The sequence below is a fragment of the Monodelphis domestica genome, chromosome 3 (genome assembly GCF_027887165.1).
Source record: "Monodelphis domestica isolate mMonDom1 chromosome 3, mMonDom1.pri, whole genome shotgun sequence".
NCBI lineage: Eukaryota > Metazoa > Chordata > Mammalia > Didelphimorphia > Didelphidae > Monodelphis > Monodelphis domestica.
In genome coordinates, this window is record NC_077229.1 from 398,114,663 (window position 1) to 398,139,421 (window position 24,759).

At 37.2% G+C, this 24,759-nt stretch overlaps 1 protein-coding gene across 8 annotated transcripts in view; it reads left to right on the plus strand.

Annotated features, from left to right (window-relative positions):
* Nucleotides 1-24,759, plus strand: part of SLC12A7 (solute carrier family 12 member 7) — a 297,083-nt gene that overhangs the window by 223,688 nt on the left and 48,636 nt on the right. For all 8 annotated transcript variants that reach the window (XM_056824325.1, XM_056824328.1, XM_056824329.1 and 5 more), the window contains 7 exons: nt 31-161; nt 8,283-8,524; nt 10,559-10,770; nt 12,665-12,835; nt 18,893-18,991; nt 20,138-20,195; nt 21,027-21,201. In XM_056824325.1, coding sequence (XP_056680303.1) covers nt 31-161; nt 8,283-8,524; nt 10,559-10,770; nt 12,665-12,835; nt 18,893-18,991; nt 20,138-20,195; nt 21,027-21,201 — 1,088 coding nt within the window. The remainder of the gene's footprint in view (nt 1-30; nt 162-8,282; nt 8,525-10,558; nt 10,771-12,664; nt 12,836-18,892; nt 18,992-20,137; nt 20,196-21,026; nt 21,202-24,759) is intronic.

Below are 24,759 nucleotides of genomic sequence, written 5' to 3' on the forward strand. Positions count from 1 at the left end.
GTGCCCCCTCTCCCCATTTGCATTTTACAGCTGGAGGCTCATATTACATGATATCAAGGTCTTTAGGTCCTGAATTTGGAGGGGCAGTTGGACTCTGTTTCTACCTGGGCACCACTTTTGCAGGAGCCATGTATATTTTGGGGACAATTGAAATCTTTTTGGTAAGTCTTTTGTTGGTTGGATTATATTGAAAATGCATTTTCTCTCTGTCACTGTGATCATTTGTTTAAAAGCTGTCAGTTCATTCATTGGGACTAGACCTATAACTTGTATTTTCCTCACTCCTGGGTGAGGAAAGTCCTTTGACCAATGCAGGCTTGTCCAGAGCATAAAGAAATTAAGGGACGTGTCTACGGCCACACAATGTCTAGCCTATACTGAAATGTTTAATAACTGCTTGTTGACTTGACACAGTCAGCATATTTGATTTGGTACTGGGTTGTTCTCACGTTAAGGTGTCGCTTTTTGACACTATGCTGCCTCTCCATTCCTTTCAAGAGGTTACAAAAAGGGAGGGACCATTTGTTGAGAAGATTGCTGATTGCGACATGTCCTCCAGTGCCCCACTATTGACTCTGTGCCTTTCCAGAAGGTCTTGGGTTTGAGACTGTGCCAAGAAACAGCTTTCCCTCTGCCTAACCTGGGAGGGACTTTATTTGAGCCTCAAGTAGTTGACGGTTCAATATGCATTAATTCAGCACCTGATATGTTCCAGGCACTGAGGATACAAGACAGAAATAGCAGTCTTTGCCCTTACAGGAGGTTACAAGGCTATAAGAGGAGACGACGTGTCCACACGTAAATGTGTACAAAACTAACATCGAGAGACGTTAGAGGAATTGAGGGAACTCGGGGAGAGGCTGAGAGAGTGTTCTGGGCATGAAGACAACCATGAAAGACACGAAGAGGAGAGATGCAACGTTGTGTGTGAGGGCGAGCCAGAAGGATACTCTGGCTATATGACATTGTTGCATTGAGGAGAGGAATGATTGTAAAAGGCTTTAAATGGCAAATAGGGGTTTGTTTTGGATCCTAATAGCCACCAGTCTTATTGATCTGTGTGAGTAACATGGTCCATTTTGTATTTTAAGAAAACTGTGGAGAAAAGAAAGATTTAAATTGGCCAGGTGAGAGATGATGAAATCTTTTTTTTTTAAACCCTTCTGTCTTAGAGTCAGTACTGTGTATTGGCTCCAAGGCAGAAGAGTGGTAAGGGCTAGGCAATGGGGGTTAAGTGACTTGCCCAGGGTCACACAGCTGGGAAGGGTCTGAGGCCAGATGGAAATCTTAAATCAGGGTGATGATAGTAGACATTTAACTAGAGAAAAGGGGGCAGATAATAGTTAGCATTTATCTAATCCATTACAGTTTGCAAGTATTTTATCTTCTCATCAACCCTGGGAGGTAGTTGTTATTCCCCTTTTACAGGTGAGGAAAGTGAGGCTATCAAGTATTAAGTCACTTGCCCAGGGTCACATTAGGCATCTGAATCAGGATTTGAATTTTAATCATCCTGACTTCAGGCCAGGATTCTGTCCAACCTAGCAATTACCTGGATATGTGTGTTGAGAGTGAGTGAGGAGTTAGGAGAGCTCCAAGGTTACAATTTTTTATATTTTTGTATATCTGTATATATAAAATCTATCTCATTATATAAAAATAAATTTATATATTATATTATTTATATATTATTATATGTTTTTACTTATATATTATACATTAAAATTTTATATTATATTTATATATAATGTATTGTAAAAATTATTTTAAAAATTATTTAAAAAATAAAAAAAAATATATATGGATAGAGGTATCCTTGGTACAAACCAAGAAGTTAAAAAGAGACAAGAGTTTTTAAAGAAAAGACTAGTTCCCTATGACTCTGAGCTATCCAGTTTGAAATGTCCAGTAATTCGTTAATCATATGACTGGACCCAGGAGAGACACTAGAATTTTATTTATAGATGTAGGAGTGAGTCATTTGTTTCACGGTGATTGTTGAACTGGTGGCTCTAAAGAGCTCACCAAATATAGAAAACAAGTTAGTTGAAGTTGGGTTAGTAGGAAGGCATAAGTTCTGGGCCACTTAGGCCAAGAATCTTTCAAGTCTTTTTTTCTCATCATGGCAGCAGGAACTAGGGAGTAGTAGGCTTCTCTAAAGTCATTTTCTGCTCTTGCTAGATTCATTCTCCTGCACTCCCCTCAAGACTCCCCCCCTCCTCCCCAAACTCCAACCAACCAACCACAAGTTTTGTCCAAGTGTACTTGCCTCTAAAATATAATTTTAATTGAATTAGAACCTTTGGTCCATCTTTCCATATATTAGCAACTAAGCTTAGCTACCCAGGTGGGTGGAATAAAGGAGGGGCTGGAGGAATGTTAGAAAATGGTTGCCAATAATTCCTTCTGATTTCATTAAGAATTTGGCCTAAATATAGCTCTGTTGTAAAAGCCAGTGATAAGCTTCCACTCCATCAGTACTCCTTTACTTAGTTCCTTCTTTCTAACCACTTTAAATACCTTTTTTCCTCTGCCACTTCTTAACAAATTAGGTTACAATTCAGCTTAGCATTTGGTTCTTTTTTTTTTCACATGATATTATTATGCTTTCAAATGCATGGGCAAAAGAGAAAACTGAATCTTCCCATTTCTGCTTCTCAGCTTTGGTGCTCAGCATATCCCCCTCTCTCTGCCCCCCCCCAAAAAAACACCCCAAAAAATGAAAGTGGACACTAGGGACTTTTGCCCCAGGAAGACTGCATAAGAAGGCTCTATAATATAAAGTAGTCCTGAAGCTAAAAAATTTTGAGAACTGTTGGGCCTACACGATATGTCAACTTGTAGGCCACCTTCTTCCCACCTCTCTATCTCTGTCTTTGGTACGTTAAAATTAAATAATTGATCATCTATACCTTCTTTTGCTGCTTTCACCTCCAGAGCTACCCCGATTTTGCTCCAAAACAAAAAACAAATGTCAGATTTAAAAAAAACACACACAGAACACAGTCCATCTAGTTCCTGGTCTTGTTACACACATTTATTAACTTATATATGCATGTATTTGTTTATTTAAAACCCTTACCTTCTGATTTAGGTATTGTTTCAAACCACAAGAATGGTAAGGGTTAGCAACTTGTCTAGGGTCATAAAACTAGGAAATGTCCAGCCAGCAGTCTCTGTCTCTTTCTCTCTCTCTCTCTGTCTCTGTCTCTCTTTCTCTCCGAAAATGTTTTCATTTCCCAAAATATCTTAAACATGTATAAAAGTCCATCATTCTTGAACCTCTTTGGACTTAGCTCGTACTTGGAAAGCCATTATACCATCTGTACTAGGGCCCACGTTTCTAAACTTTTCTAATTTGTTTATTATGACCTGTTCCAGCTTAGGTTCCATTGTCATAGCCTTGAGAAACTTCATTGTTGCCTCTATACATACCATGATGGTGCATCAGAGTAAAACTCTCCTAGATTTTAAGGTTAAAAGGGTTTGTTAATGATTAGAATATTTGAATGTAACGATAACCGGCAAAATGTACGGTTATCTGGATTCATCTTTCAGAATGCTTTATTTAGGGGAAGTAAAGTGGTACAATGGACAGAGCACCAAACCTGGAATTGGGAGGATGTGGGTTCAGATTTAGCCTCAAATACTTCCTAGCCATATAACTAATTTTGTAAGGCAATTAACCCTAACTCTGAATATTGTCCTTTCTATTCTGTCTTAGAGTTGTTACTAAGATAGAAATTAAAGACTTACAAAAACAGAAACACAAAATGCTACATTTAATGTCATTTAGTACTTAATTTAATAAGAGGATCTGAGTTAAAGTTCTGCATCTACTACGTTTTACCCTTGTGATGGTGGGCAATTCCTTTTCCTTTTTGTGTCTCAGTTTCTTCATCAGTAAAATGGAAGTAGATGGAAAAAAAATATTCTTCTGGCCCAGAAATTCTGTGACTCTAGATTAAAAGTCACTGGTGAGAGTGAAGATTAAATTTCAGGTTCCAAGGAAATAATTTAGCTTAAGTGAGTGGAAGGCAAAAACTCAGCTGTCATAGCTGACGAGGTAATGGACATGTAAAAATAGTCATACTTATGATGAAACATGTCACCCATCCCCTGTCAGCCAAGTGATGGGTTCAAAGTACAAAAAGAGATAACACATTGGTCATGGGCACTGAGTGGTTTCATTTTCCTTGCCTATTTTTAAATTCAAGGGTGTTATAACCTTTGTTTTTCATTGGGTGGGCCACAGGGTGGGTGGAAGGATTGAGAGAGGAATGCCTTAGGAAAATAGAGGTGCCAGGAAAAAAAGAAGACCTTTGAAAGATTTTTAAGATGCACAGAATAGAAGGAAACCCACAAACAGGACAGCTTAAAATAAATGTTGAATTTGTTAGGCACTTAAAAAAAAGCAAGTGTTATGAAATGGAGATTCAGAGTTTTGTATATAGTTATCTTTGAATTCCACTGTATGAAGAAAATGTCTCCCTTTTTTTAGGGGTTGAGGAAAATTCAAAATTTTCAAATTGAATGAAATTGAAAAAAATTCCATTTTACTAAATTAGTTTTATCAAAGTAAGATCATAGTGTTAGAGTCAGAAGGTAGCTATCTAATCCAATCCTTTTTCTTTTTATAAACAAGGAAACTGAGCCTCAGAAATGTTAAGAAATTCAAACTTAATGTCCTTTGATTTTTGAGGTCTTTTTATGGTTTGACTTCTTAGAGGTAACTACGACTTCCAGCTATCCCAGTTCTCACTGTATAATAAGTAATAGCTGGTATAAGACCTAATTTCTTATTCAAAAGATTCTCTTCTGGGTAAATAATAGAAGTACTGAGAAAACTGAGGCTCACAAAGGTTACTGCGAGATACTCTACTGCAGTTTTGAGAATTTTAGTAGTTGAATAAGTAACAATCAGTAAATAGGGCTTTATTAAGTGATATACACTGTGATAGGCACTGGAGCTAAAAACTCAAAAATGAAATCATTCCCGCTCTCAGGCAGATTACCTTCTGTTGGAGAAGACAACATTTACATATATTTATTGTTCAGATATTTTCAGCTGTGTCTCTTCATGACCCCATTTGGGATTTTCTTGGCAGAGATAATGGAGTGGTTAGCCATTTTCTTCTGCTCATTTGACAAATGAGGAAATTGAGGCAAACAGGGTTAAGTGACTTGCCCAGGAACACATGGCTAGTATCTGATAATGGATTTGAACTTAGGGAGATGAGTCTTCCTGACCCCAAGTCTGACACACCATCCACTGTGCCTCCTGGCTGCCCATTTGTATATATAAATATTTATAAAGTCTTAGAGGGCTCTCCCTAAAGTTTTGAGTAGTTTTGAGCCATTCATATTTTTATTATTGAGATACCTTGTGTGTACAAGGTAACAGAGAGGAGTAGTTTGAGGGATGTAAGATGGGAGGAGGTTTCCTGTAGAAGGTAACTCGTAAGCTGGGTTAAAGAAAGTCTTAAGAAGTTGGAGGTAAATAGGCAGTGAATTCCAGGTAGGTAGGACAGTCAGTATAAAGACATGGAGGCAAATTTGTCTCTTCCTTAACGTTCCACATCTGAAAATAGGGATAATAATAGTACCCGCCCCCTCACGGTGGTTGTGAGTATAAGATGAGGTCATAAAGCACTTAACACAATGCCTGGAACATAACAGGTGCTATATAAGTGTTAGCTGTTACTATATCATATTATTATATTATAATTAATACACAAATGAAAAGTTTCCTGCCTTATATTCTCCTGGGACGTATAAAATGTACACTTACGTCAACGATAATATGAGGAGTACGAAATAGCTTTAATAACCAAGGAAGGGGGGAACCAGGGGAATTTCGTAGGGATGTTGGCATATGAGCTGAGCTCAGTGAAGCCTTCAGGATGGTAAAGATAGGAGAAAAAGAGGTACATTCTTGGCATTATGGATGACTGGTTCAAACCAGCAGAGGCATGATGTGGAATATCTCATTTAGAGAATAATGTCCAGTTGGGATAGAATTGAAATGTACGTGGTAGGAGATTAAGCAGAAAAGATAAATAGCTCAGAACCATATTGTGGAGGTCTCAGTGCTTCATCTGAGATGTGTATTTTATCCTGGCAAGGGCAGTAGGAAGCCTTTGAAGGTCTTTGAGCAGGGGAATAATATGCTCAGGCCTGAATCTTAGAAAGAAAGGCTCAGAGAAGATACTGTGAAGGAGGAAGAAGTGAAGAAGCAGGAAGCCTCTTTAGAGAGATAGAAGGAGCTTGACAAGGACCTGAATTTAGGGTGGGTGGCCATCTGAGAGAGTATGTGGTGGTCTAATTGATAGGGATGTTAGGTTCAACAGAAGTAGAGACAGGTTTTTCATGGGATAAATACAATGGGAGGCAATTTAGTCTTTTTTTCTTTTGGACCTGTTAAATTTGAGATGCATCTAATAAGCAGTATTCTGGAGGGAGATCAGACCTGGACATAAAGCTGTCTTAAATGTAGAAATGAAGTTTAGAGAGAACAAATGGATGATAAACCAGCAAAGGACACGGACTTTTTAGGAGGAAAGCCTGGTTCATGAAGCCCAAGGAAGGATAAGAATATTGAGGAGGAGAGGAGGGTGGACAGCATTCTCAACTCTTGCTGACAGATCATTAAAGGAAACACTAAATGTAAGGGCAGCTAGGTGGTACATGGGTAGAGGGCCAGGCCTGTGGTCAGTCTACCTGCATTCAAATCTGTCCTTAGACATTTACTACTGTATGACCCTGGGTAAGTCACTTAACCCTCTTAGCCTCAGTTTTTCTCTTCCGTAAAATGAGCCTGAGAAGGAAATGGCATGCTATTTCAGCATCTTTGCCCAGGAAAACCCCAAAGAGGGTCACAAAGAGTCAGATATGACTAAAAAACTGAACATCAGAATTGCTATGAGTATCAACTGAGATAATGGATATGGAACTGTTCTTTAATCATAAAGAGCTATTCAGGGGGTTAATTATGACACTTCCTAATTTTTCCTTTTTTTGATGGACAGTGGGCTTCCTTTGGCCTTCTGTGTGCAAACCATTGAGAGGAGCCTCCTTTTCTGACTTGACTTGAAGAGGTCTGTTGGAATGGAAGACCAGGGGTTCTGAATCTTTACTGTGCTACTTAGTGTGTGACCCGGGGCCAATCAATTTCCCTCTCCGGGAATCCGTTTTCTCAACTCTAAAAGGAGATGATTGGGTTTGAAGGCCCTAAAATTCCTTTGAGTTTACATTTGCTTTAGTCTCAAGTACTTTTTGAAAAATAACAGCTTGCCCTTTGGTAATATAGTAATCCATTCTCTCAGTATTAATTACCACCTCTGTGTAATAGCCCAAACCGCTGACCTGAGAATACATTTCTTCAATTATGTGAAACAGTTCAAAAAGCCCATTAGGTTTACACGAATTAATGTACCCAAGCCCAGAAGGCCCATTGTCTTACTAATCAGATACCTTGCCGGTTAAAAATTCCCCAATTTATATACTTACTAAGTACCCTTTTGTGTCTGATACGTTGCACTAGTTCCATGCCAGGCACATTGGAAATGCTTAATAAATTCTTTATATACCTATAGAGCAAGATTTAGTGATAACAGTAAGTTATTGCAACAGTCTAATGGAGGTCATAAAAGATACAGATCAGACTACTTGTACCTAAAAGGAGTGCAAAATGCTCTTCAAATGAAGAAGAGATTATTCACACACGGAGAAGGGATTGAGATGAGGGAAGGTTTCATGGTGGAGGTAGCATTAGGGTCAGTTTGTGAAGGATGGATGAGCTGTCACAAGGTAGAGATTAGAGATGAGTGGATTGATTTTTTTTTTAAATCCTTACCTTCCTTCTTGGAATCATTACTGTGTATTGGTTCCAAGGCAGAAGAGTGGCCAGGGTTACCCAACTGGAAAGTGTCTGAGGCCAGATTTGAACCCAGGACCTACAATCTCCAGACCTGGTTCTCAATCCACTGAGCCACCCAGCTGCCCCAGATTGCTTTTTAATGGATGGGAATTTTGGGGTCAGAAAAGACTGCTAGATATAGTGACCCTCCTTTTTTTTTGCCCTAATTTTTTCTGATCAAAGAAGCAGTGATAAGTTAGTTATTGGGGCAGAAAACTTAACTGATGAAATTAAAGTTATAGGATATCCCTTAGAAAAGTTGTTTGTTTGGGATGCATTGAAGAATTTTGTTCTTTTGAAAAGGGAGAAAAATATACCTTTCTGAGGAATTTTCATGTGCATGTGTGTTTTTCCTTTTCTGCAGACTTATATTTCTCCAAGTGCTGCTATATTTCATTCAGAAGATGGTGAAGGAGAAAATGTCGCCATGCTCAACAATATGCGAGTTTATGGAACCTGCACGCTCGCCCTGATGGCTATGGTGGTGTTTGTAGGAGTAAAATATGTCAATAAGCTCGCCTTGGTATTTCTGGCCTGTGTGATCCTCTCAATTCTGGCCATTTATGCTGGTGTCATCAAGACTGCTTTTGATCCCCCCAGTATTTCGTAAGACGTCCTCTTCCATGCTGTGATCAGTAGTTAGAATGAGATCTTAGTTACTTAGTCCTGCTTGCTTGGGCAATTTTGAATTGTACTTGTGCACATATAAGTGGGGACCATCTTCCATGATTCTTTTTCTGTTGATTGGCGTGTTTATGGACGACTTGGAAGGCTTTTGTTTTGGGAGTGGTGCAGGTTGGGGGAGAAGCAGCCCCTTTACACCCTTCCCACTTCCCCCAGCTAATTATGTTCCTAGAACTCTATTACCAGTGTGATTTGCATTTGTCATATTTATTGTAAATAAAAGGGAGTTGAAGGAATTCTTTAATACCATCTGCCACTATTTTGTTTTGCTATCTTTAAAGGACGAGGACTATTTTGTCATTAAAGACGCTAGCCTGAATAAATGCTATTATTAGGGTTTGAAGACTATCAAATCTATATATTATATCACTCTGAGGTATTCTGGGAGTCATCTTTCTTAGACTAACATATGATTTGAATGATCTGTAAGTTACAAACTCATAAAATACTTGTGATGAATTAATGCCCTTGGTAAGGAATGAGAAAAGCAATTTTTTTTTTAACCATTACCTTCCATCTTGGAATCAGTACTATGTATTGGTTCCAAGGCAGAAGAGTGGTAAAAGGTAGGCAATGGGGGTTAAGTGACTTGCCCAGGGTCACCCAGCTGGGAGAGAAAAGCATTTTTAAAGCACCAACCATGTGCTAGGTACTGTGCCAAATGCTTTACAAATATTATCTTATTTGATTCTTAAAACAACTCTTCGAGGTAGATGCTTTTAAAATTATTTTTATTTTACAGTTAAGGAATCTGCAGCAGATGGAAGCTAAATGACCTGTTCTAAGAGTACATAGCTAGTAAATGTTTGAGTCTGGATTTGAATTTAGGTCTTCTTGACTCCAACTATTCAGAACACCACTTAGTTGCTGCCAAAGTACTCGAGTGGCTTTTCCAGTTGATGTCTTTAAAAAATTTCTGACATATGAGACCACTAAATTATTTTCTCCCTTAAAATTATCTTGCTTTAAACTTCTGAACATATTATGTTCAAAACATATGTAGTAATCTAAGATCAGCATCAAAATAGGTCCAGATGCTGCCATTTTGAAAAAAAGCTTGATTAGAGAAAAGTTAATTTCCTTTATAAGGAAACTGTCTCCTGACAGTTATCTTTTCTTTTGAGTTTAATTTTATTAATCCAGTTAAAAATAATACTTCTCAATTTAAAACTATTACTAAAATATAGGAAAATTGATTTCTCAGAGCAATTGTGATAAATGATTCCCTGCTATATTGATGATTTTTATTGGAGATTAAAAATTTTTTTAAATCTCCAAATCAACATTTTTTGAGTTCAGCGGATGATAGTGTCATTTTAATTTGCACATTGGGATTATCTCTTAAGAACCTAGAATCCCTGATTTAGGAATATATTGCAGATATGCATGTATGAGAGTGACAGTGTCCAGGGGTTAAGTGCTAAACAGGTCAATAACATAGTAAATCTGTTGGTCATTTTTATTATAAAGTTATTTTTAAAAAGATGCTTGTGAAGAGAGAGACACATTTGAACTTCTCAACAAGCATTCAGCAGCTACTGGTCACAGACACTAGGGTAGCTAGGCGGTGCCACAGTGCCTAGAGCGCTGGGTCTGGAGTCAGCAAAACTCATCTTCCTGAGTTCAGATCTGTCCCCAGATACTTCCTAACTCTGTAAGCCCCATTGCCTAGCCTTTATCAGTCTTCTGCATTGGACCCAGTACTCAGTATTGATTCCAAGATGGAAGGTATGGGTTAAAAAAAGAAAAAAAGTAGCAGCGATGGCTTTCCTTCTCTTACAGAAATTGTAAAATTTCACGGCACTTGATTATTTATAACCAAAGGATTTAAAGCTGTGTGATGTTATGTGTGCGTCGCCTGTTTAAATTTGGTACGGTGCTCCACTTGGCATTAGTCAGTCAAGGGAAGGAGATGGTCTGCTACGTGCTCTTCTGATTGGCTTTCACTCTGTTTAGGGTCTGTCTTCTTGGGAATCGTACATTATCAAAGCGTGCTTTTGATACCTGTGCTAAATACGAATACAGAAATAATGAAACGGTGACAACAGACCTGTGGAAACTCTTCTGCAACGGTTCTATGCTTAGTGCCAAATGTGATGATTACTTTGCCCAAAACAATGTGACTGAAATAAAGGGAATTCCAGGGATTGCCAGTGGCATCATACGAGGTAAGTTAAAAAAACAAACCCCAAACTAAATGAGCTAAACTATTTAAAAAAGGAGGCAGCAGGGGAGTGTAGGGGTAATGGAGATGGATATAAAAGAAAAAAGGTGGATAGAATACTATTAATGAGAGAGAGAGCTAGGCCTCTGGGTTTAAAAGTTATTCTGGCTTACTTTTTTTCTCTCAATGAGACATACTAATAACATCGTCTTTTTTTTGGAAAATGGGCAAAATTTAAAATGGAGTCTAAGTGGAAATCCCGTTTCTCAAATTTATATCCTTAAACCTAAAAAAATCATCATATTTCATATTACTATTCCATCAGTTGAATCTGTATTATGGTGTGAACTAAAGCCTGAGAGGTCAATTGGCTCCTCATTTTACAGATGAAGAAACTGAGACAAGAAGGTTAAATGCACAACTTTGTTTGAAATGCCAGTTCTTCCTGACTCTGTCCACCATATCACGGCCTTCTCTAGCTCTAAATCTATAATTATATTCTAATTCTATAAGTATATGTGTGTATATATATATAATAATTCTATAAGTCTAATATTATACGAGAAACATATCCAAGGAACCTTGTTTGGAACAAATGAAACAGCCGGAAGTATATTTGAAGTGAAATCACTGTAATCAGAAGAGTAGGGAAAAGCGTCATGGAAAACATGGAGGGTTGAAAGTGGGGTTGGATTTAAATGGATTGGCGTAGGAGAGAGGAGAAACAACATAAATAAAAGTTTTTGAGATTTTGATCAGTGGTCAAGAAACCTAGCTCTGTAGCTGTGGACCTCAGCTTCCTTATCTGTAAAATGAGACAACAGAGCATGATCCAAGGTAGGGAGGAATCGAAAGACTAGCAGATGAATCCAGAGTTGTGATAGACAACTAAAACTCTTAAAGTAATTCTTTCCTCACTTTCCAGCTCAATAAGTTTCACTGTTTCTACCTTGTAGAGAGGATTTTTGTTTTTAAAGAAGGGGGGGATCCCATGAGACTCCCATTTGAAAATTTCCACTTACACAAATGACAGATGAACTAGAGGTTAGTTATTTCCCCCCAAAATAAAGGTTTTTGATAGGCGGCAGGTAGCATGTCATAGCAGATAGAGACCTCACCTCAAAGTCACCTCAAAGACCTGGTTTCAACTCTGACTTTTGACATAGCCTGGCTGTATCACTTAACCGTTCAGACTCTCTAGACAACTCCCTAAAACTTTTTGTTTTGGTAGAGGGAGTTTCCTTCATGGGAATTCCCTATACCAATGAAATCACTAATCTGAACCAAAAATTGTGACCGCTGCTACATTTTAATTAGATATTTCTGTGTGTGTGTGTGTGTGTGTGTGTGTGTGTGTGTGTGTGTGTGTGTGTCTTTTTGACAAATGATGCCTTCTCCCAAGGGCCAGGAGGAGGGGAAAGGGTTTAATGGCTATGTTAATATAACAAATAATTAATAAAAATAGTTTTAGATAATTGCCCTGAAGTACATCTATATATACTATAGTATGTATGTATTACATATAAGATATATGTGCTATAATCTAATATGTACTATAATATGCCCTGAGGTATAAGTTGCTACTTGTCTTTAGAACTGACAATATTGAATGTGAGGCCAGGCATAAATTTTACCCATGGGTGTGGGTGAGATCTATTTTAAGTTGGTTTTTCAGAAGTCAGTTTTCTGTATTAAAAAATGAAGAAATGATTAAAACAATTTTGAAGAACTTTGTTTTTAACTATTAATCTCCAAATCTGTGGAATGTCTTACTTAATTTTATAATATCAAAGGCTTTAGAGACTTGAAATTGACACAGTCATGATCATAGCTGAGTTCCAAGTTATAAAAATCATTTTTCATAAAGAAGCATAACTTATTTTTTTTTCTGTTAACAGAAAATCTGTGGAGTGCGTATGCAGATAAAGGAGCATTTGTAGAAAAAAAAGACAAGCCTTCAATCCCAGCATCAGAGGAAATAAAATTTATTAGCAGCCCTCCTTATGTATTGACAGACATCATGACATACTTTACAATGTTGGTAGGAATTTATTTCCCATCTGTGACAGGTAATACATTCTTTCATTTGAAGGCTTTCTTTTTGTTTGTTTTTTCTTTCTGCCATTTTTGAGGAAGGGATTGAGAAGAGAGAGCTGCTGTGAGGGTATTGAGGTTCTGATCTTCTTTCACTACAAATTAAGGCTTTTCTTGAGCACATATGTGAGTTCAGTCAAAAATTGTGATAGAATCTGGGGTATTCCTTTCTAAAAAGCACATTTCTGTATCATTGGTATTGTTTGTAATCTTAAGTATTTTACACATTTAAAAACATTATTCTGAGAAGGGATCCATATATTTCAAGGAAAACACAAAAAGATTAAGAACCTCTGAACCTCTCTATGGTCTCTCTCCAGTTCTCCATTTGTAATACTTTAAGGGGGTCAAAGAGCCCAGTTTGGGAGGTTAGATAACCATTACCTAAATAACATTTTCTGAAGTGATTTTCTTAAATCCTTTAATGAAGAGTAAGAAAAACAGATAATAGATACTTGAATTAGATTTTTGGAAGTAATTTTCCCAATCCTTTAGGAAAGGGAAGAACATCATGTTTTTAAGTGTTTAATTTATTAATTTATTCTCTATGTTCAACTAGTTGTGCATTTCATCACATAAAGTATTCCTTTTTCATGTACTAGTGGAAATCCTTTTTCAGAATTTAATGTAAGATCTTAATCTTAAGTTTTTGAATATAGTCCATCTGAGATAAATTGTCTTAATGATATGGAACCTGAAAGGGAATTTAGCTACTGATATCTGGAATAGCCCAAATTTTCAGCTCTGGAAAAAACTATAACTTATTCAAAGTTTTCCAAAATGTTTTTCTTCTTGCATCTTATGAAAACAGTTCATAATACAAATGTGCTTCCCATAGGGCCTAGGCATGCTATTCCATCTTTTGTGGATGTAGAAGATTAATTTTTGGAAGCAAAGAATGAAAAAAATTTTTGAATGAAAGCTCAGCCTAGAAAAGGGAATCATAAGCATTGTCCAAAAAAATTCTTAACCCACTGCTCATTGAAGAAGGCTGTTTTACCTACCAGAATAGAGCATATGCCACTGCATCTTATGTGATGAGTGAGTTTAAGAATAAGCAGATATAACTCTCAAGAATTTGTGTATCTCCTTTCTTAGAAATTTTATTTAAATTAATTTTTAAAATATTTTCACAATTTCATACAATAACAATTTTCAATGTATCTTTTCTGAAATTATAAGATCTAAATTATCTCTATCTTTCCCCTCCCTTTCCCCTTCCAGAGATGGGAAGTAATTTGATCAGGGTTATACATATATTATTATGCATGTATATTTCCTTTTAAAACAAAGATTTCCATCTCCCAGGACATTAACTGGGTGTGTGGATTATGTTTTCTTTCTTTTTAGTTTTAGGATGGCTCAATTTTAAAAACTGAAATCCATGCACCTTTCTTTACCTTTCCTTATGCCATTATAATATTCAGAATTTAGAAAAGTATAATTTAGAATGAAGACCTTTTATATCTTGGGCAAGTCATTTGTGCCCTAATGCCTCTATAGTTATAAAATTAGACAGATGAAAGTCTCTTTTGTCCCTAAACATTTGTAAATATATTTCTTAACTTTTATTTGACTTGTCCTGACATTCATAAATAAATTATAACCTTTCTATGACTCCATGTTAGTGAAGAGGCAATAATTGGTAATTTAGAAAACTGGTCTGAATTCCTGTTCCTCCTCTTCTTGTTAACTATATAACTCTGAGTAAGTTACTACCTTCTCTAAGACTTGGTTTCCCCAATGGTAAAATGGATATAGTTGGACTTACTAACCTCTAAGGTCTCCTCTATTTCCATACTCATGGTCCTATCATGTTTCTTTTGCTGGTGAGTTTTAATTTTCTCATATAATAAAATGAGACAATTGGAATAGATGACCCCCTAAAGTCCCTTTGAATTCTTCCAAGTCGTATTCTAACCTTCCATTTTCAAGATTGTAATATCATCTAATGTTATTGATAATTATAGAAAAAATTATTTTATAGTCTTTATGTTCCAAAAAAGTTAAAAATTGATATTTTTTTTCTAAAATATTAGTCAATTTTATTTCAAACAACTTAAGCTGTTATCTAAATAGAACTGTCATTTTTTCTTTTTTTTTCAACATTTATGATTTATTTCCAGATTTTTTCAAAACCAAATAAAACAAGCATTTCCATATACAAACAAAGGCATGATCGTGCATAAATGAAATCTTAAGTCTCTTACATGCTTAGCTTACTTTTCTTCACACCTACATAATATATCCCACACAAAACTTTCAAAATCTTTCCTGCTTATCTGTGTTACTTTCTGGATAGCCCTCCATTCCTTCATCCCTCCCTTCTTTCTATATCCCACCTCTTCTCCACAACACAGAATGTATTATTGTCCAGGAGATCTACATGGTCCTCTCTGGAAGTAGCATTCCCAATTTATCCTTCCAGTATTAATTCTCTAGCTGTGTATCATGTTCTTTTGGTTGTAGTCATTTCACTATCCATTATCCCATGGAGTTCTTTTTTTTTTCCACACTTAGCCTGCTCATAGCTTCTTATGGTGTGGCAGTATTCCATTTCAATCATATATCACAATTTTTTTACCCATTTTTTTACCCATTTTTACCCATTTGCCCAATTGATGGGCATCCCCTCAGCTTCCAATTATTGCTTATTTTTATTTTATTTTATTTATTTATTCATTTAATTTATTTATTTATTGTTATTATTTTTTTAAATTTTTTATTATTAGTTCTTTTAAAAGGTATATTTTGGTAGCTCTTGTGGGGAAAGAGGGGGACAGGGGATTTCCCATTTGGAATATCTACCATTAATGTAGATCTCTACAACTCATAGTATTTGAGTTGCCTGGGCTTGAGACCACAGAGGAATATTGTAAATAGCAAACCACTTAGACCCTTTCATGAAAATTGAAAAGGTATAATTTGAGACTTGTTTTTCATCACAGGCTGGCATAATGCTGCAAGAATAGCTCGTAGACTTAATTTTTAAAGGATACATCTGCTTGATTTCAATCTGGCAATGCCTCCTTTAGTGAATGATCTTCCAATTTCTTGGGTTCATAGAGTGTCCACATGAGACTGGAAAGCTTGTTGTCACTTTTTGTTTGAAAAGTTACTTAGACAACCTTAGTTTATTTTCCCTCTAGTCAAAGAATCTCACTGATTTACTAAAAAAATCAATTTAGCAAGAAAACAGAGGTGGTAATTTTCAGCCCAGCCATACAGCTGTTCCAGGTCCTTAGAAGTTTTGTACCATAATCATCATTCGATACCTCAGCATGACTCTATGTAAAGAGATTTAATAGCTTTAAAGAACATCTTCCTGAAAAGTGTCACATTAGATGAACAGCGACTAAATCCAGTGAAATGATAGTCTCCACCATAATAATCCCATCCTTTTTCTACCATGCAAATGTCCCCTTTTCCTTGATTGGAATGGTGAAACTTCTAATTTGTGAGAAGGAATCACAGTAAATATCCTTAAAGAACTTCAGTTGAGCTTCAAAGTCTAGGAGCTACCTAGATGCTACCATGTTCCACCAGATCTCAGCCAGGCCATGGAACTGGCTTCATCCCTCTCTCCTTGTGTTTATTGGAGCTGGGGGGAGAGGATCTGCTTTGTATGTCTTCGATCTGGAAATATTCAGTCCTGATGGTGTTGGAACAGAAAGAATAACCAAGAGTCTTGGAACACATCTGAGTAGTACAAATTCTACTTAGTTAATGTGGATTATCATCACAAATTAAAGAAAAATGGCCCTTAATTCTATGTGAAAGTGATGCTTTTTTCTTTCTTTTTTAAAGAAAAATTTCTTTTTCTTTTTTTGTTGTCATACAAGACACATTTCCATATTGGTCATTGTTTTTAAGAGCAAACTCATACATAACGAAAACTCTAAAATAAAACCCAAAATACCCTGATGTGAAAGACAGCTCCAACTGTTCTTTCTCTGGAGGTGGGTAGCTTTCCCCGTCATAAATCTTTCAGGATTGTCCCAGATCACTGCATTGCTGAGAGGAGGCAAGTTTTCACAGATAATCATCGTCCACTATTGCTGTTACTGTGTACAAGGTTCTCCCAGTTCTCATTTCACTCTGCATCAGTTCCTGCAGATCTCTCCAGCTTTTCCTGAAATCATCTTGCTGATTATTTCTTATAGCACAATAGTATTTTGTCACCAGCTGATACCACAATTTGTTCAGCCATTCCCAATTGTTGGACGTCCCATCAATTTGCCACCACAAAAAGGATGGTAACTTACATTTTTGTACAAGTAGAACTTTCCCCCTTTTTTGTTATCTCTGTAGGATACAGACCTCGTGGTGGTATTACCAGATCAAAGAGTATGATGCCATTTTATAGCCCTTTTGGTATAGTTAATTATGGCAAAAATGCTTTATCAAGTGACTGATCTTCCCAAAAGCTCTCTGCACCATTCTACACTTATTTAGGAATTACTAGAATTTTCTTACTTGTTGCATGAAATTATGTTAGGTTTAACAGATGAATAAAGATATGTGAAATTAAAAAATATATATATGTTTGTGTGTGTGTATAGATACACATGTATATATACATATACACATATACAAAGTCCTTTCATTCATAGTCAGTGCCTCTTTCCTTGCAGGTTCTTTGAATCACATGCATTTTCTTTGATTTTACCTTAATCTCTGCTAGGGTCTGTGTTAGAATAAGCATAAATTTGATCAAGGAAAATCTAGATGGGAGAACTTTTTCTTGAGCTCTCATGGCCAATTTTACTATTTCAAGGCTAGCTGTAGTCACTTGGGGTTCTGAAAGAAACAGGATCCCCTTTGTGGAAATGATATTCCAGGACTACATAACTAGATCAGGGAAAAGGGGCTGGGGAGTGGGTTAGGCTTTGTGCTAGGCACTGAAATTTAGAGTGCCACCCGTCTTTACGCAGCACAGAAATAGCTATACTTAACACTTAGAACGAGAAGCTAACATCGTCTTCGAACCCAGATGCCCTATCCCTCCTGCTCACTGCCTAGCACATTTGATATTGTGTCTCCTTCCTCTAGAACAGGGCTGTTGTACCCATGGACCCCTTTGGCAGTCACCCTTATGAGAATACTGTGTTTCAATGAAAGCTATGATTACAAAGGAAACCAATTATATTACAATGTATTTATCAAAATGAGTTTTTTTTAAAGTTCATGGACCATGCCCAGTTAAGAACCCTGCTGTGATATGTTTTTGCTTCTTTCTCTTAAGCATGCAATATTGTTAATTAGGAAAATGCAAGGACCCTTGATTGTTCATTGCACTTTATGAAAACTCAGGATATTTCCAAATGTGATCGATTTTACATTGTAAATGTAACATTTTCTTCAGACCATTCAGACTATAAACATGATCCCTATGATCAATTAAAGGATTATTGGGATTTGAGAAGTGAGTACATAACTATCCTTTACTGTCAGCATTGACACTTTGGATGAAGGAATAGAGGAGTATTATCTTTTTTAAATTTAAAACCTGTGTATTGGTTCCAAGGCAGAAGAGCAGTAAGGGCTAGGCAATGGGGGTCAAGTGACTTGCCCAGGGTCACACAGCTGGGAAGTGTCAGAGGTCAGATTTGAACCCAGGACCTCCCATCTCTAGACCTGATTCTCAATCCACTGAGCTACCCAGCTGCCCCCTAGTATTTTATTTCTGAATGGCATGCTTGTTGATAGCCTTTTTCCTCCCCATTCTCCTCCTTGCTTATTGCCTCTTAACTAGTGACCTGGGAAGGTGGATAGTCTTGTTAAAATTATATGTTAAGTGAGAGTTCAAAATAAAAATAAAAATAAAAAAGATCTTAATGAGGTGAGAACAGAATAACTAACCTGGCTTGAGTTCATTGCTTTGTCGTTGGCTGCTTGATGTTCTGATGTGGGTGAGTTTGACCTCTGAATAAGCAAGACATTTCTATAGTCCCATAACTTCAACTTTTCAAGTTTTCATATATCTCAATGTTTATGAGATAGACAAGGATAACTGGTTTTGTCTGTTTCAGGTATTATGGCAGGTTCAAACCGATCGGGTGATTTGAGGGATGCTCAGAAATCCATCCCTACTGGAACAATTTTGGCAATTGTGACCACATCTTTTATCTGTATCCTTCTGGCAAAGATGTTGATGTTAGATTAACCCTTTGTTCTTTTGTAGAATGTCAAATTTCTCTTCACTGGATATTTTTCTCACTGTACTGATTTGAATGAGGATACAGATTTTTTCATCCAAAAGAATTTCTCAAGCTTGTGACCAGAATTGCTGTTTTTCTAAAAATTTGGAGCCAATAGAACCATTTGTAACATAGCAGAAAGTTCTTCAATAAATTGGGTTGGGGGAGGGGGGAAGGATCATAGAACTTCTGTTTATGCACTTATTTTCTCTCTCCTCTCCTCTCCTCTCCTCTTTTCTCTCTCTCTCTCTCTCTCTCTCTCTCTCTCTCTCTCTCTCTCTCTCTCTCTCTCCTCTCTCTCTCTCTCTCTCCTCTCTCTCTCTCTCTCTCTCTCCCTCTCCCTCTCCCTCTCCCCCTCCCTCCCTCTCTCTCTCTCCCTCTCTTTCTGTCTCTCTCTCTCTCTCTTCTCTCTCTGTCTCTCTCTCTCTCCCCCTCCCTCCCTCTCTCTCTCTCCCTCTCTTTCTGTCTCTCTGTCTCTCTCTTCTCTCTCTCTCTCTCTCTCTCTCTCTCTCTCTCTCTCTCTCTCTCTCTCTCTCTCTCTCTCTCTCTCTCTCTCTCTCTCTCTCTCTCTCCCTCTCCCTCTCCCTCTCCCCCTCCCCCTCCCTCCCTCTCTCTCTCTCCCTCTCTTTCTGTCTCTCTCTCTCTCTCCTCTCTCTGTCTCTCTCTCTCTCTCCCCCTCCCTCCCTCTCTCTCTCTCCCTCTCTTTCTGTCTCTCTGTCTCTCTCTTCTCTCTCTGTCTCTCTCTCTCCCCCTCCCTCCCTCTCTTTCCCTCTCTCTCTGACTCTCTCTGTCTCTGTCTCTCTCTCTCTCTCTCTGTCTCTCTCTCTCTCTCTTCTCTCTCCACCCATTTCTGAAGTTATTTTGGCCTTTAAGAGTAGTTCTTCCTTTTCAGTGGGAGAGAGTTTAGAGATACATTCTAAATGTTTTTCTGCTGACTCAGGATTCTAAGAACATTCCCAATCTTGTGGTCTCATGATGTTCTCTTATACCAAGGGGAGCTCTTTGGCAGTGCCTGTAAGAAACTCCCAGCAGTACAGCCAACCGTCCTTCTCTTGTTGTCTTAACTTACTAAAACAGATTTGTCCTGCATTGTCCTCTTTGGAGCCTGTATAGAAGGTGTAGTTTTGAGAGATAAGTATGTTCATTTTGATTTTTTAGTTTGTACCATGCAAATGTCAAGGGCTTTAATTTCACCAAATAACTCAGTATCTAAGTCGGAGATTGAAACCCTTTGGTGTACTTTGTTTCAAAGTTACATACAGTAAAATGCTGTACACCTAAAACATCACCCTGTGTGTGTGTGCGTGTGTACGTGTGTGCGCGCGTACGTGTGTGTGCGTGTGCATAGTACCTGCACACGTGAGAGAGAGTCTGGTTTGAAGTCTGTTTTTCTGGTTTGAAGTCAGTTCTGAAGTTGAATCTCAGTCCACTTCTTTAGAACTTCATACAAGGTACATTGTGCCTCCTCAGGAAATGCTTTCTGAGTTATTTTAGGGCACTGCAATAACTCTACCCTTTTGGTATTACCTAAGTAAGTTAAACTCCCACCAAGGGACAACAAGCCCCTTCATAGCAATTCAGGTCACTTTTAAATAATGCTTTCTGACTATGCTAGATGGCTCAGTGGATTCAGAGCCAGACCTGGAGAGAAACAGTTCTGGGTTCAAATGTGATCTCAGTCAGATACCTTGGAGCTGTGTGATCCTGGGCAAGTCACTTAACTCCAGTTGCCTAGCCTTTACTGCTCCTCTGCCTTGGAACTGATACTTCATATCAATTCTAAAACAGAAGACAAGGTATTATAATGATGATGATAACAATTTCTGAACCAAAAATGCTGAGTTATTAGCTATATTTTTCGTTTGGCAATGCTATCAAAAAATAGGTAAAAAATTATTGCTTGTGCTTTAGTAAATCAAAAACTTGTCTCTACTAATACTTGGTCTCATCCTTTCCCCTTTTCTAGGTTTGGAGAAGCCCTGAAAGGAAAACTTGTGATTGGCATGCTGGCCTGGCCATCGCCCTGGGTCATTGTCATTGGCTCTTTCTTCTCCACCTGTGGGGCTGGTCTACAGAGCTTAACAGGTGCACCTAGGCTACTGCAGGCTATTGCACGAGATGGGATTGTGCCTTTCCTTCAGGTGATGACAGATTTTATGTTGAGCATTTAAAAAAAAACAAACCCTTACCTTCTGTTTTAGTGCTCGTACTAAGTGGCAGTTCTAAGGTAGAGGAACAGTAAGGGCAAGGCAGTTGAGGTTAAGTGATTTGTCTATGGTCACAGAGTTGAGAAGTGTCACATTTGAACCCAGGACTGCCTGTTTCCAGTCCCAATGCTCTATCCTCTGAGCCTGCCCACAAATTAATTTTTTTTAAAACCCTTACCTTCAGTCTTGGAATCAATACTTAATTGGGGTTAAATGGGGGTTAAATGACTTGTCTAAGGTCACACAGCTGGGAAGTGTCTGAGGCCAGATTTGAACCTAGGACCTTCCTTCTCTAGGCCTGGCTCTCAATCCACTGGGCCACCCAGCTGTTTCCCCACTCCCTCCCCCAATTAAATTTTAAAGAAAAGTCCTAGTGATCATTGTATTGTAGAGTCATGAATTTCTTTTACAAAAACTAGTTCTAGAATGGATTTAAGAAAAACACCTTAATCATTTTATCATTTATACTTATGCTGAACTGATATCAGTTAGAAGAAAGTCCTATCACCCAGTTCTTATTTCTGGTCAATTTTCTCTCTTCCTTTCCAAAAAACTCCTTGTACATTTTGACTTATGTGGTTTTTGACCTGAATCATCTCATATGATTCATCTTAGAATTCATCTGAATCATCTTAGAATAAAAAATAAAGAAATATAGTTCTTTTATTAATGATCATTAGACTTTTCCTTGTCTTTGAGGGAATTGTGGAATAGTTGAGTGCTGAGTTTAGTCAAGAAGATCCAAGTTCTAATCTGACTTTAGTCTATTTGCCTCAGTTCCTACCTTGGCAGGGTTGTTGTGGGTCAAATAAGATAATTTTTCTAAGAATAACTTAGCACAATATTTGGCACATAGTACCTACTATATAAATGCTTCTCTTCTTTCCTCTTAAATTGATCTCCCAGCAATGAGAAAATTGAAAAAATCCAATGATTTAATAGCTTTATTTCAGTAGGATTGGTTTTCTTTGTTATATTTTAAGTTTTATGCATTTTCTAATATTATTCTGAATAGTCCCATATGTAAGGGGTGAAATTATGGCTGAAACTGAATGCATAATTTATTTAGGTCTCCAAGGATTTTATTCATAAAGTCCTAATGAAACACCCAAACTCAGCTGGAAATTTTATAGTGATTTAATTGATATAGTGGAGGAGATTTAAGAAGAAGGAGGAAGGAAGGGACTAGTACCTGGCAGGAAGATTAGGAGATCTAGAAAGTAAGGTTTTGAGTGTGAAGGAAGAAAGAATTAGCCTGACCTCCAAAGAGGCTCAGCTAAGATGCCCGAACCTGAATCAGCTCAAGGGCAAAACTCACCATCCAATACTCTAAGATGTCAAATGCCTAGCACACTCTCAGCCAGAGTCACCTCTCCAGGGAAAGAGGAAGGGACAGGAAGTACTGTGCCTTATATGGACGTTTTTACATCACTTTTCTGTGTCTCATCCGTACCAATGAGGACTTAGTTTGAGTTAGGACAGCCCAGAGGTCTGTCCTTTTTTTGCACATCTGTTGAAGGCCATCTCCTCAGATAATTAAATCTTGAGTTTGATGCAGACCTTCAAAATCTTATTAAACTAAGAAGGGAGGAGAAATGTAGTTTCCAAGACCTGATTCTGTTATTCCAAGTATCTCCATTGTTACTGATCAGGAAATAGCTAAATCAGATCTTCTAAAGAATGGTCTGATTAGGGTGGAATAGTTTTAAAATTCACACATAGACTTTATCAGAGAGCCAGAGGGATCAACCAAACCCTCATCCACTCACCCACAACTACACACACACATATACACACAAGAATAAGATGGAGTCTAGAATCTTAGGGTTATAAGGTATGTTTAAGGTCATCTCATCTAGTCTTCTACTCAAGATAATAATTCTCTCAAAGGTAATCATAATAATGTCAATAAACAGAAAGTCTGTGATTTTTGTCAGTATAGGGAGGAGTCCCAGTGTGAAAACTCCCTAGAAAGCAGATTAAAACTCCTTTGTCACTTAGAAAAGAAGTCTTAGAAGTTGTTGGAGGTAGAGAGGTATCACTTGCCCAGAATATCCACTAAATATCACAGATGGGGATTTGAACCAAGTTCTTTCTGCCTTAAAGATAGCTAGGAGGTAAAGTAGATAGAGTCCTGTGCTTAAGAGTCAGGAAGACCTAAATTCAAATTCAGTCTCAAACACTTATTAGCTCTGTGATCCTGAGTAAATCACTTAGCCCTGTTTGTCTCCATTTCTTCATCTGTAAAATAAACCTGAAAAGGAGATGACAAATCACTCCAGAATCTTTGCCAAGAAAACCTCAAATGGGGTAAAAAACAACTGAATAGCAACACCCTGCCTCAAAACCCATAATCTATCCATTATGCCAAACAATAGCTTGACATTATACAAATACTATGCAATTATACATTATACAAATATGACTTATTAAGGCTTACAATGAGATATGCCAATCACCAAGATAATTTATGTGTTATTTATGTTTTATGATAATTAATTTATCATAGAATCCTATGGGTTATGTTTTAAAGAGGGGGTCATTTTACCTTTTTGAATATTCTTCTAGGGATAGTGAATTCATTCATAAACTAAAAAGGAAAGAGTATCCTATTTTTGGACAGCTCTAATTATTTCCTTCCTCCCTTAATAATATTTTACTGTATTTTTTCCTTCACTTACATGTGGCATAAACATTTTTTAACATTTGTTTTATGACAGTTGACTCTTCAAATTCTCTCCCCTCCATCTCTTCCCATTTATACCTGTGCTATCATGCAATGCATATTTCCATATGCCTAATTAAAAAAAGAATATCACGCACAAAAGAAAAAACTCATGATGGAAATAAAGTAAAAAATGATATCCCTCGATCTGCATTCATACTCTCAGTTCCTTCTGTTGTTGTTGATAGCTTTTTTCATCATGAAATTCATTGTTAGAAAGCTCATTTTTATACGGATTGTTTTGATTCAGTATCACTTTTACTCATTCGTCCCCCAATTTTACTCCCTCAGATTACACATGGTAGTCCAACCAATATTTGAGGACTACTATCATGTTTCCTCCAAACTCTCCAAACAAAAATTTTTGTTGATTAAACTAGTATGATTTGTTTATTCAACTATTGTATGATGGTATGTTTTGAGATCCCTCACTATCTTTTCAGGCCTTTAAAGGACAGTGCATAAAAAGCAAACATGATAATTCAAATGGAGTTGAGCAATTCAGAAGAAAAGATTTCTGGGTTTGAATCATATTCTTAAAAAAAAAAAAAGGTTTCCTCCCTAGTATGTAGTTTTCATCTTCATCACCAAAATAACTTTCAGTTGTCTCATCTACTTTGAATTGTTTCTCTGCCAATGAACATATTATTTTAGATTTAATTCTTGATGGAAAACACCACAAATATGTTGTTTCAGCCACCATTTTCTCTTGAGATATTTTATGATGTATGTGAACCTTTAAATCATTCCTGCTCGCTGAATAGTGT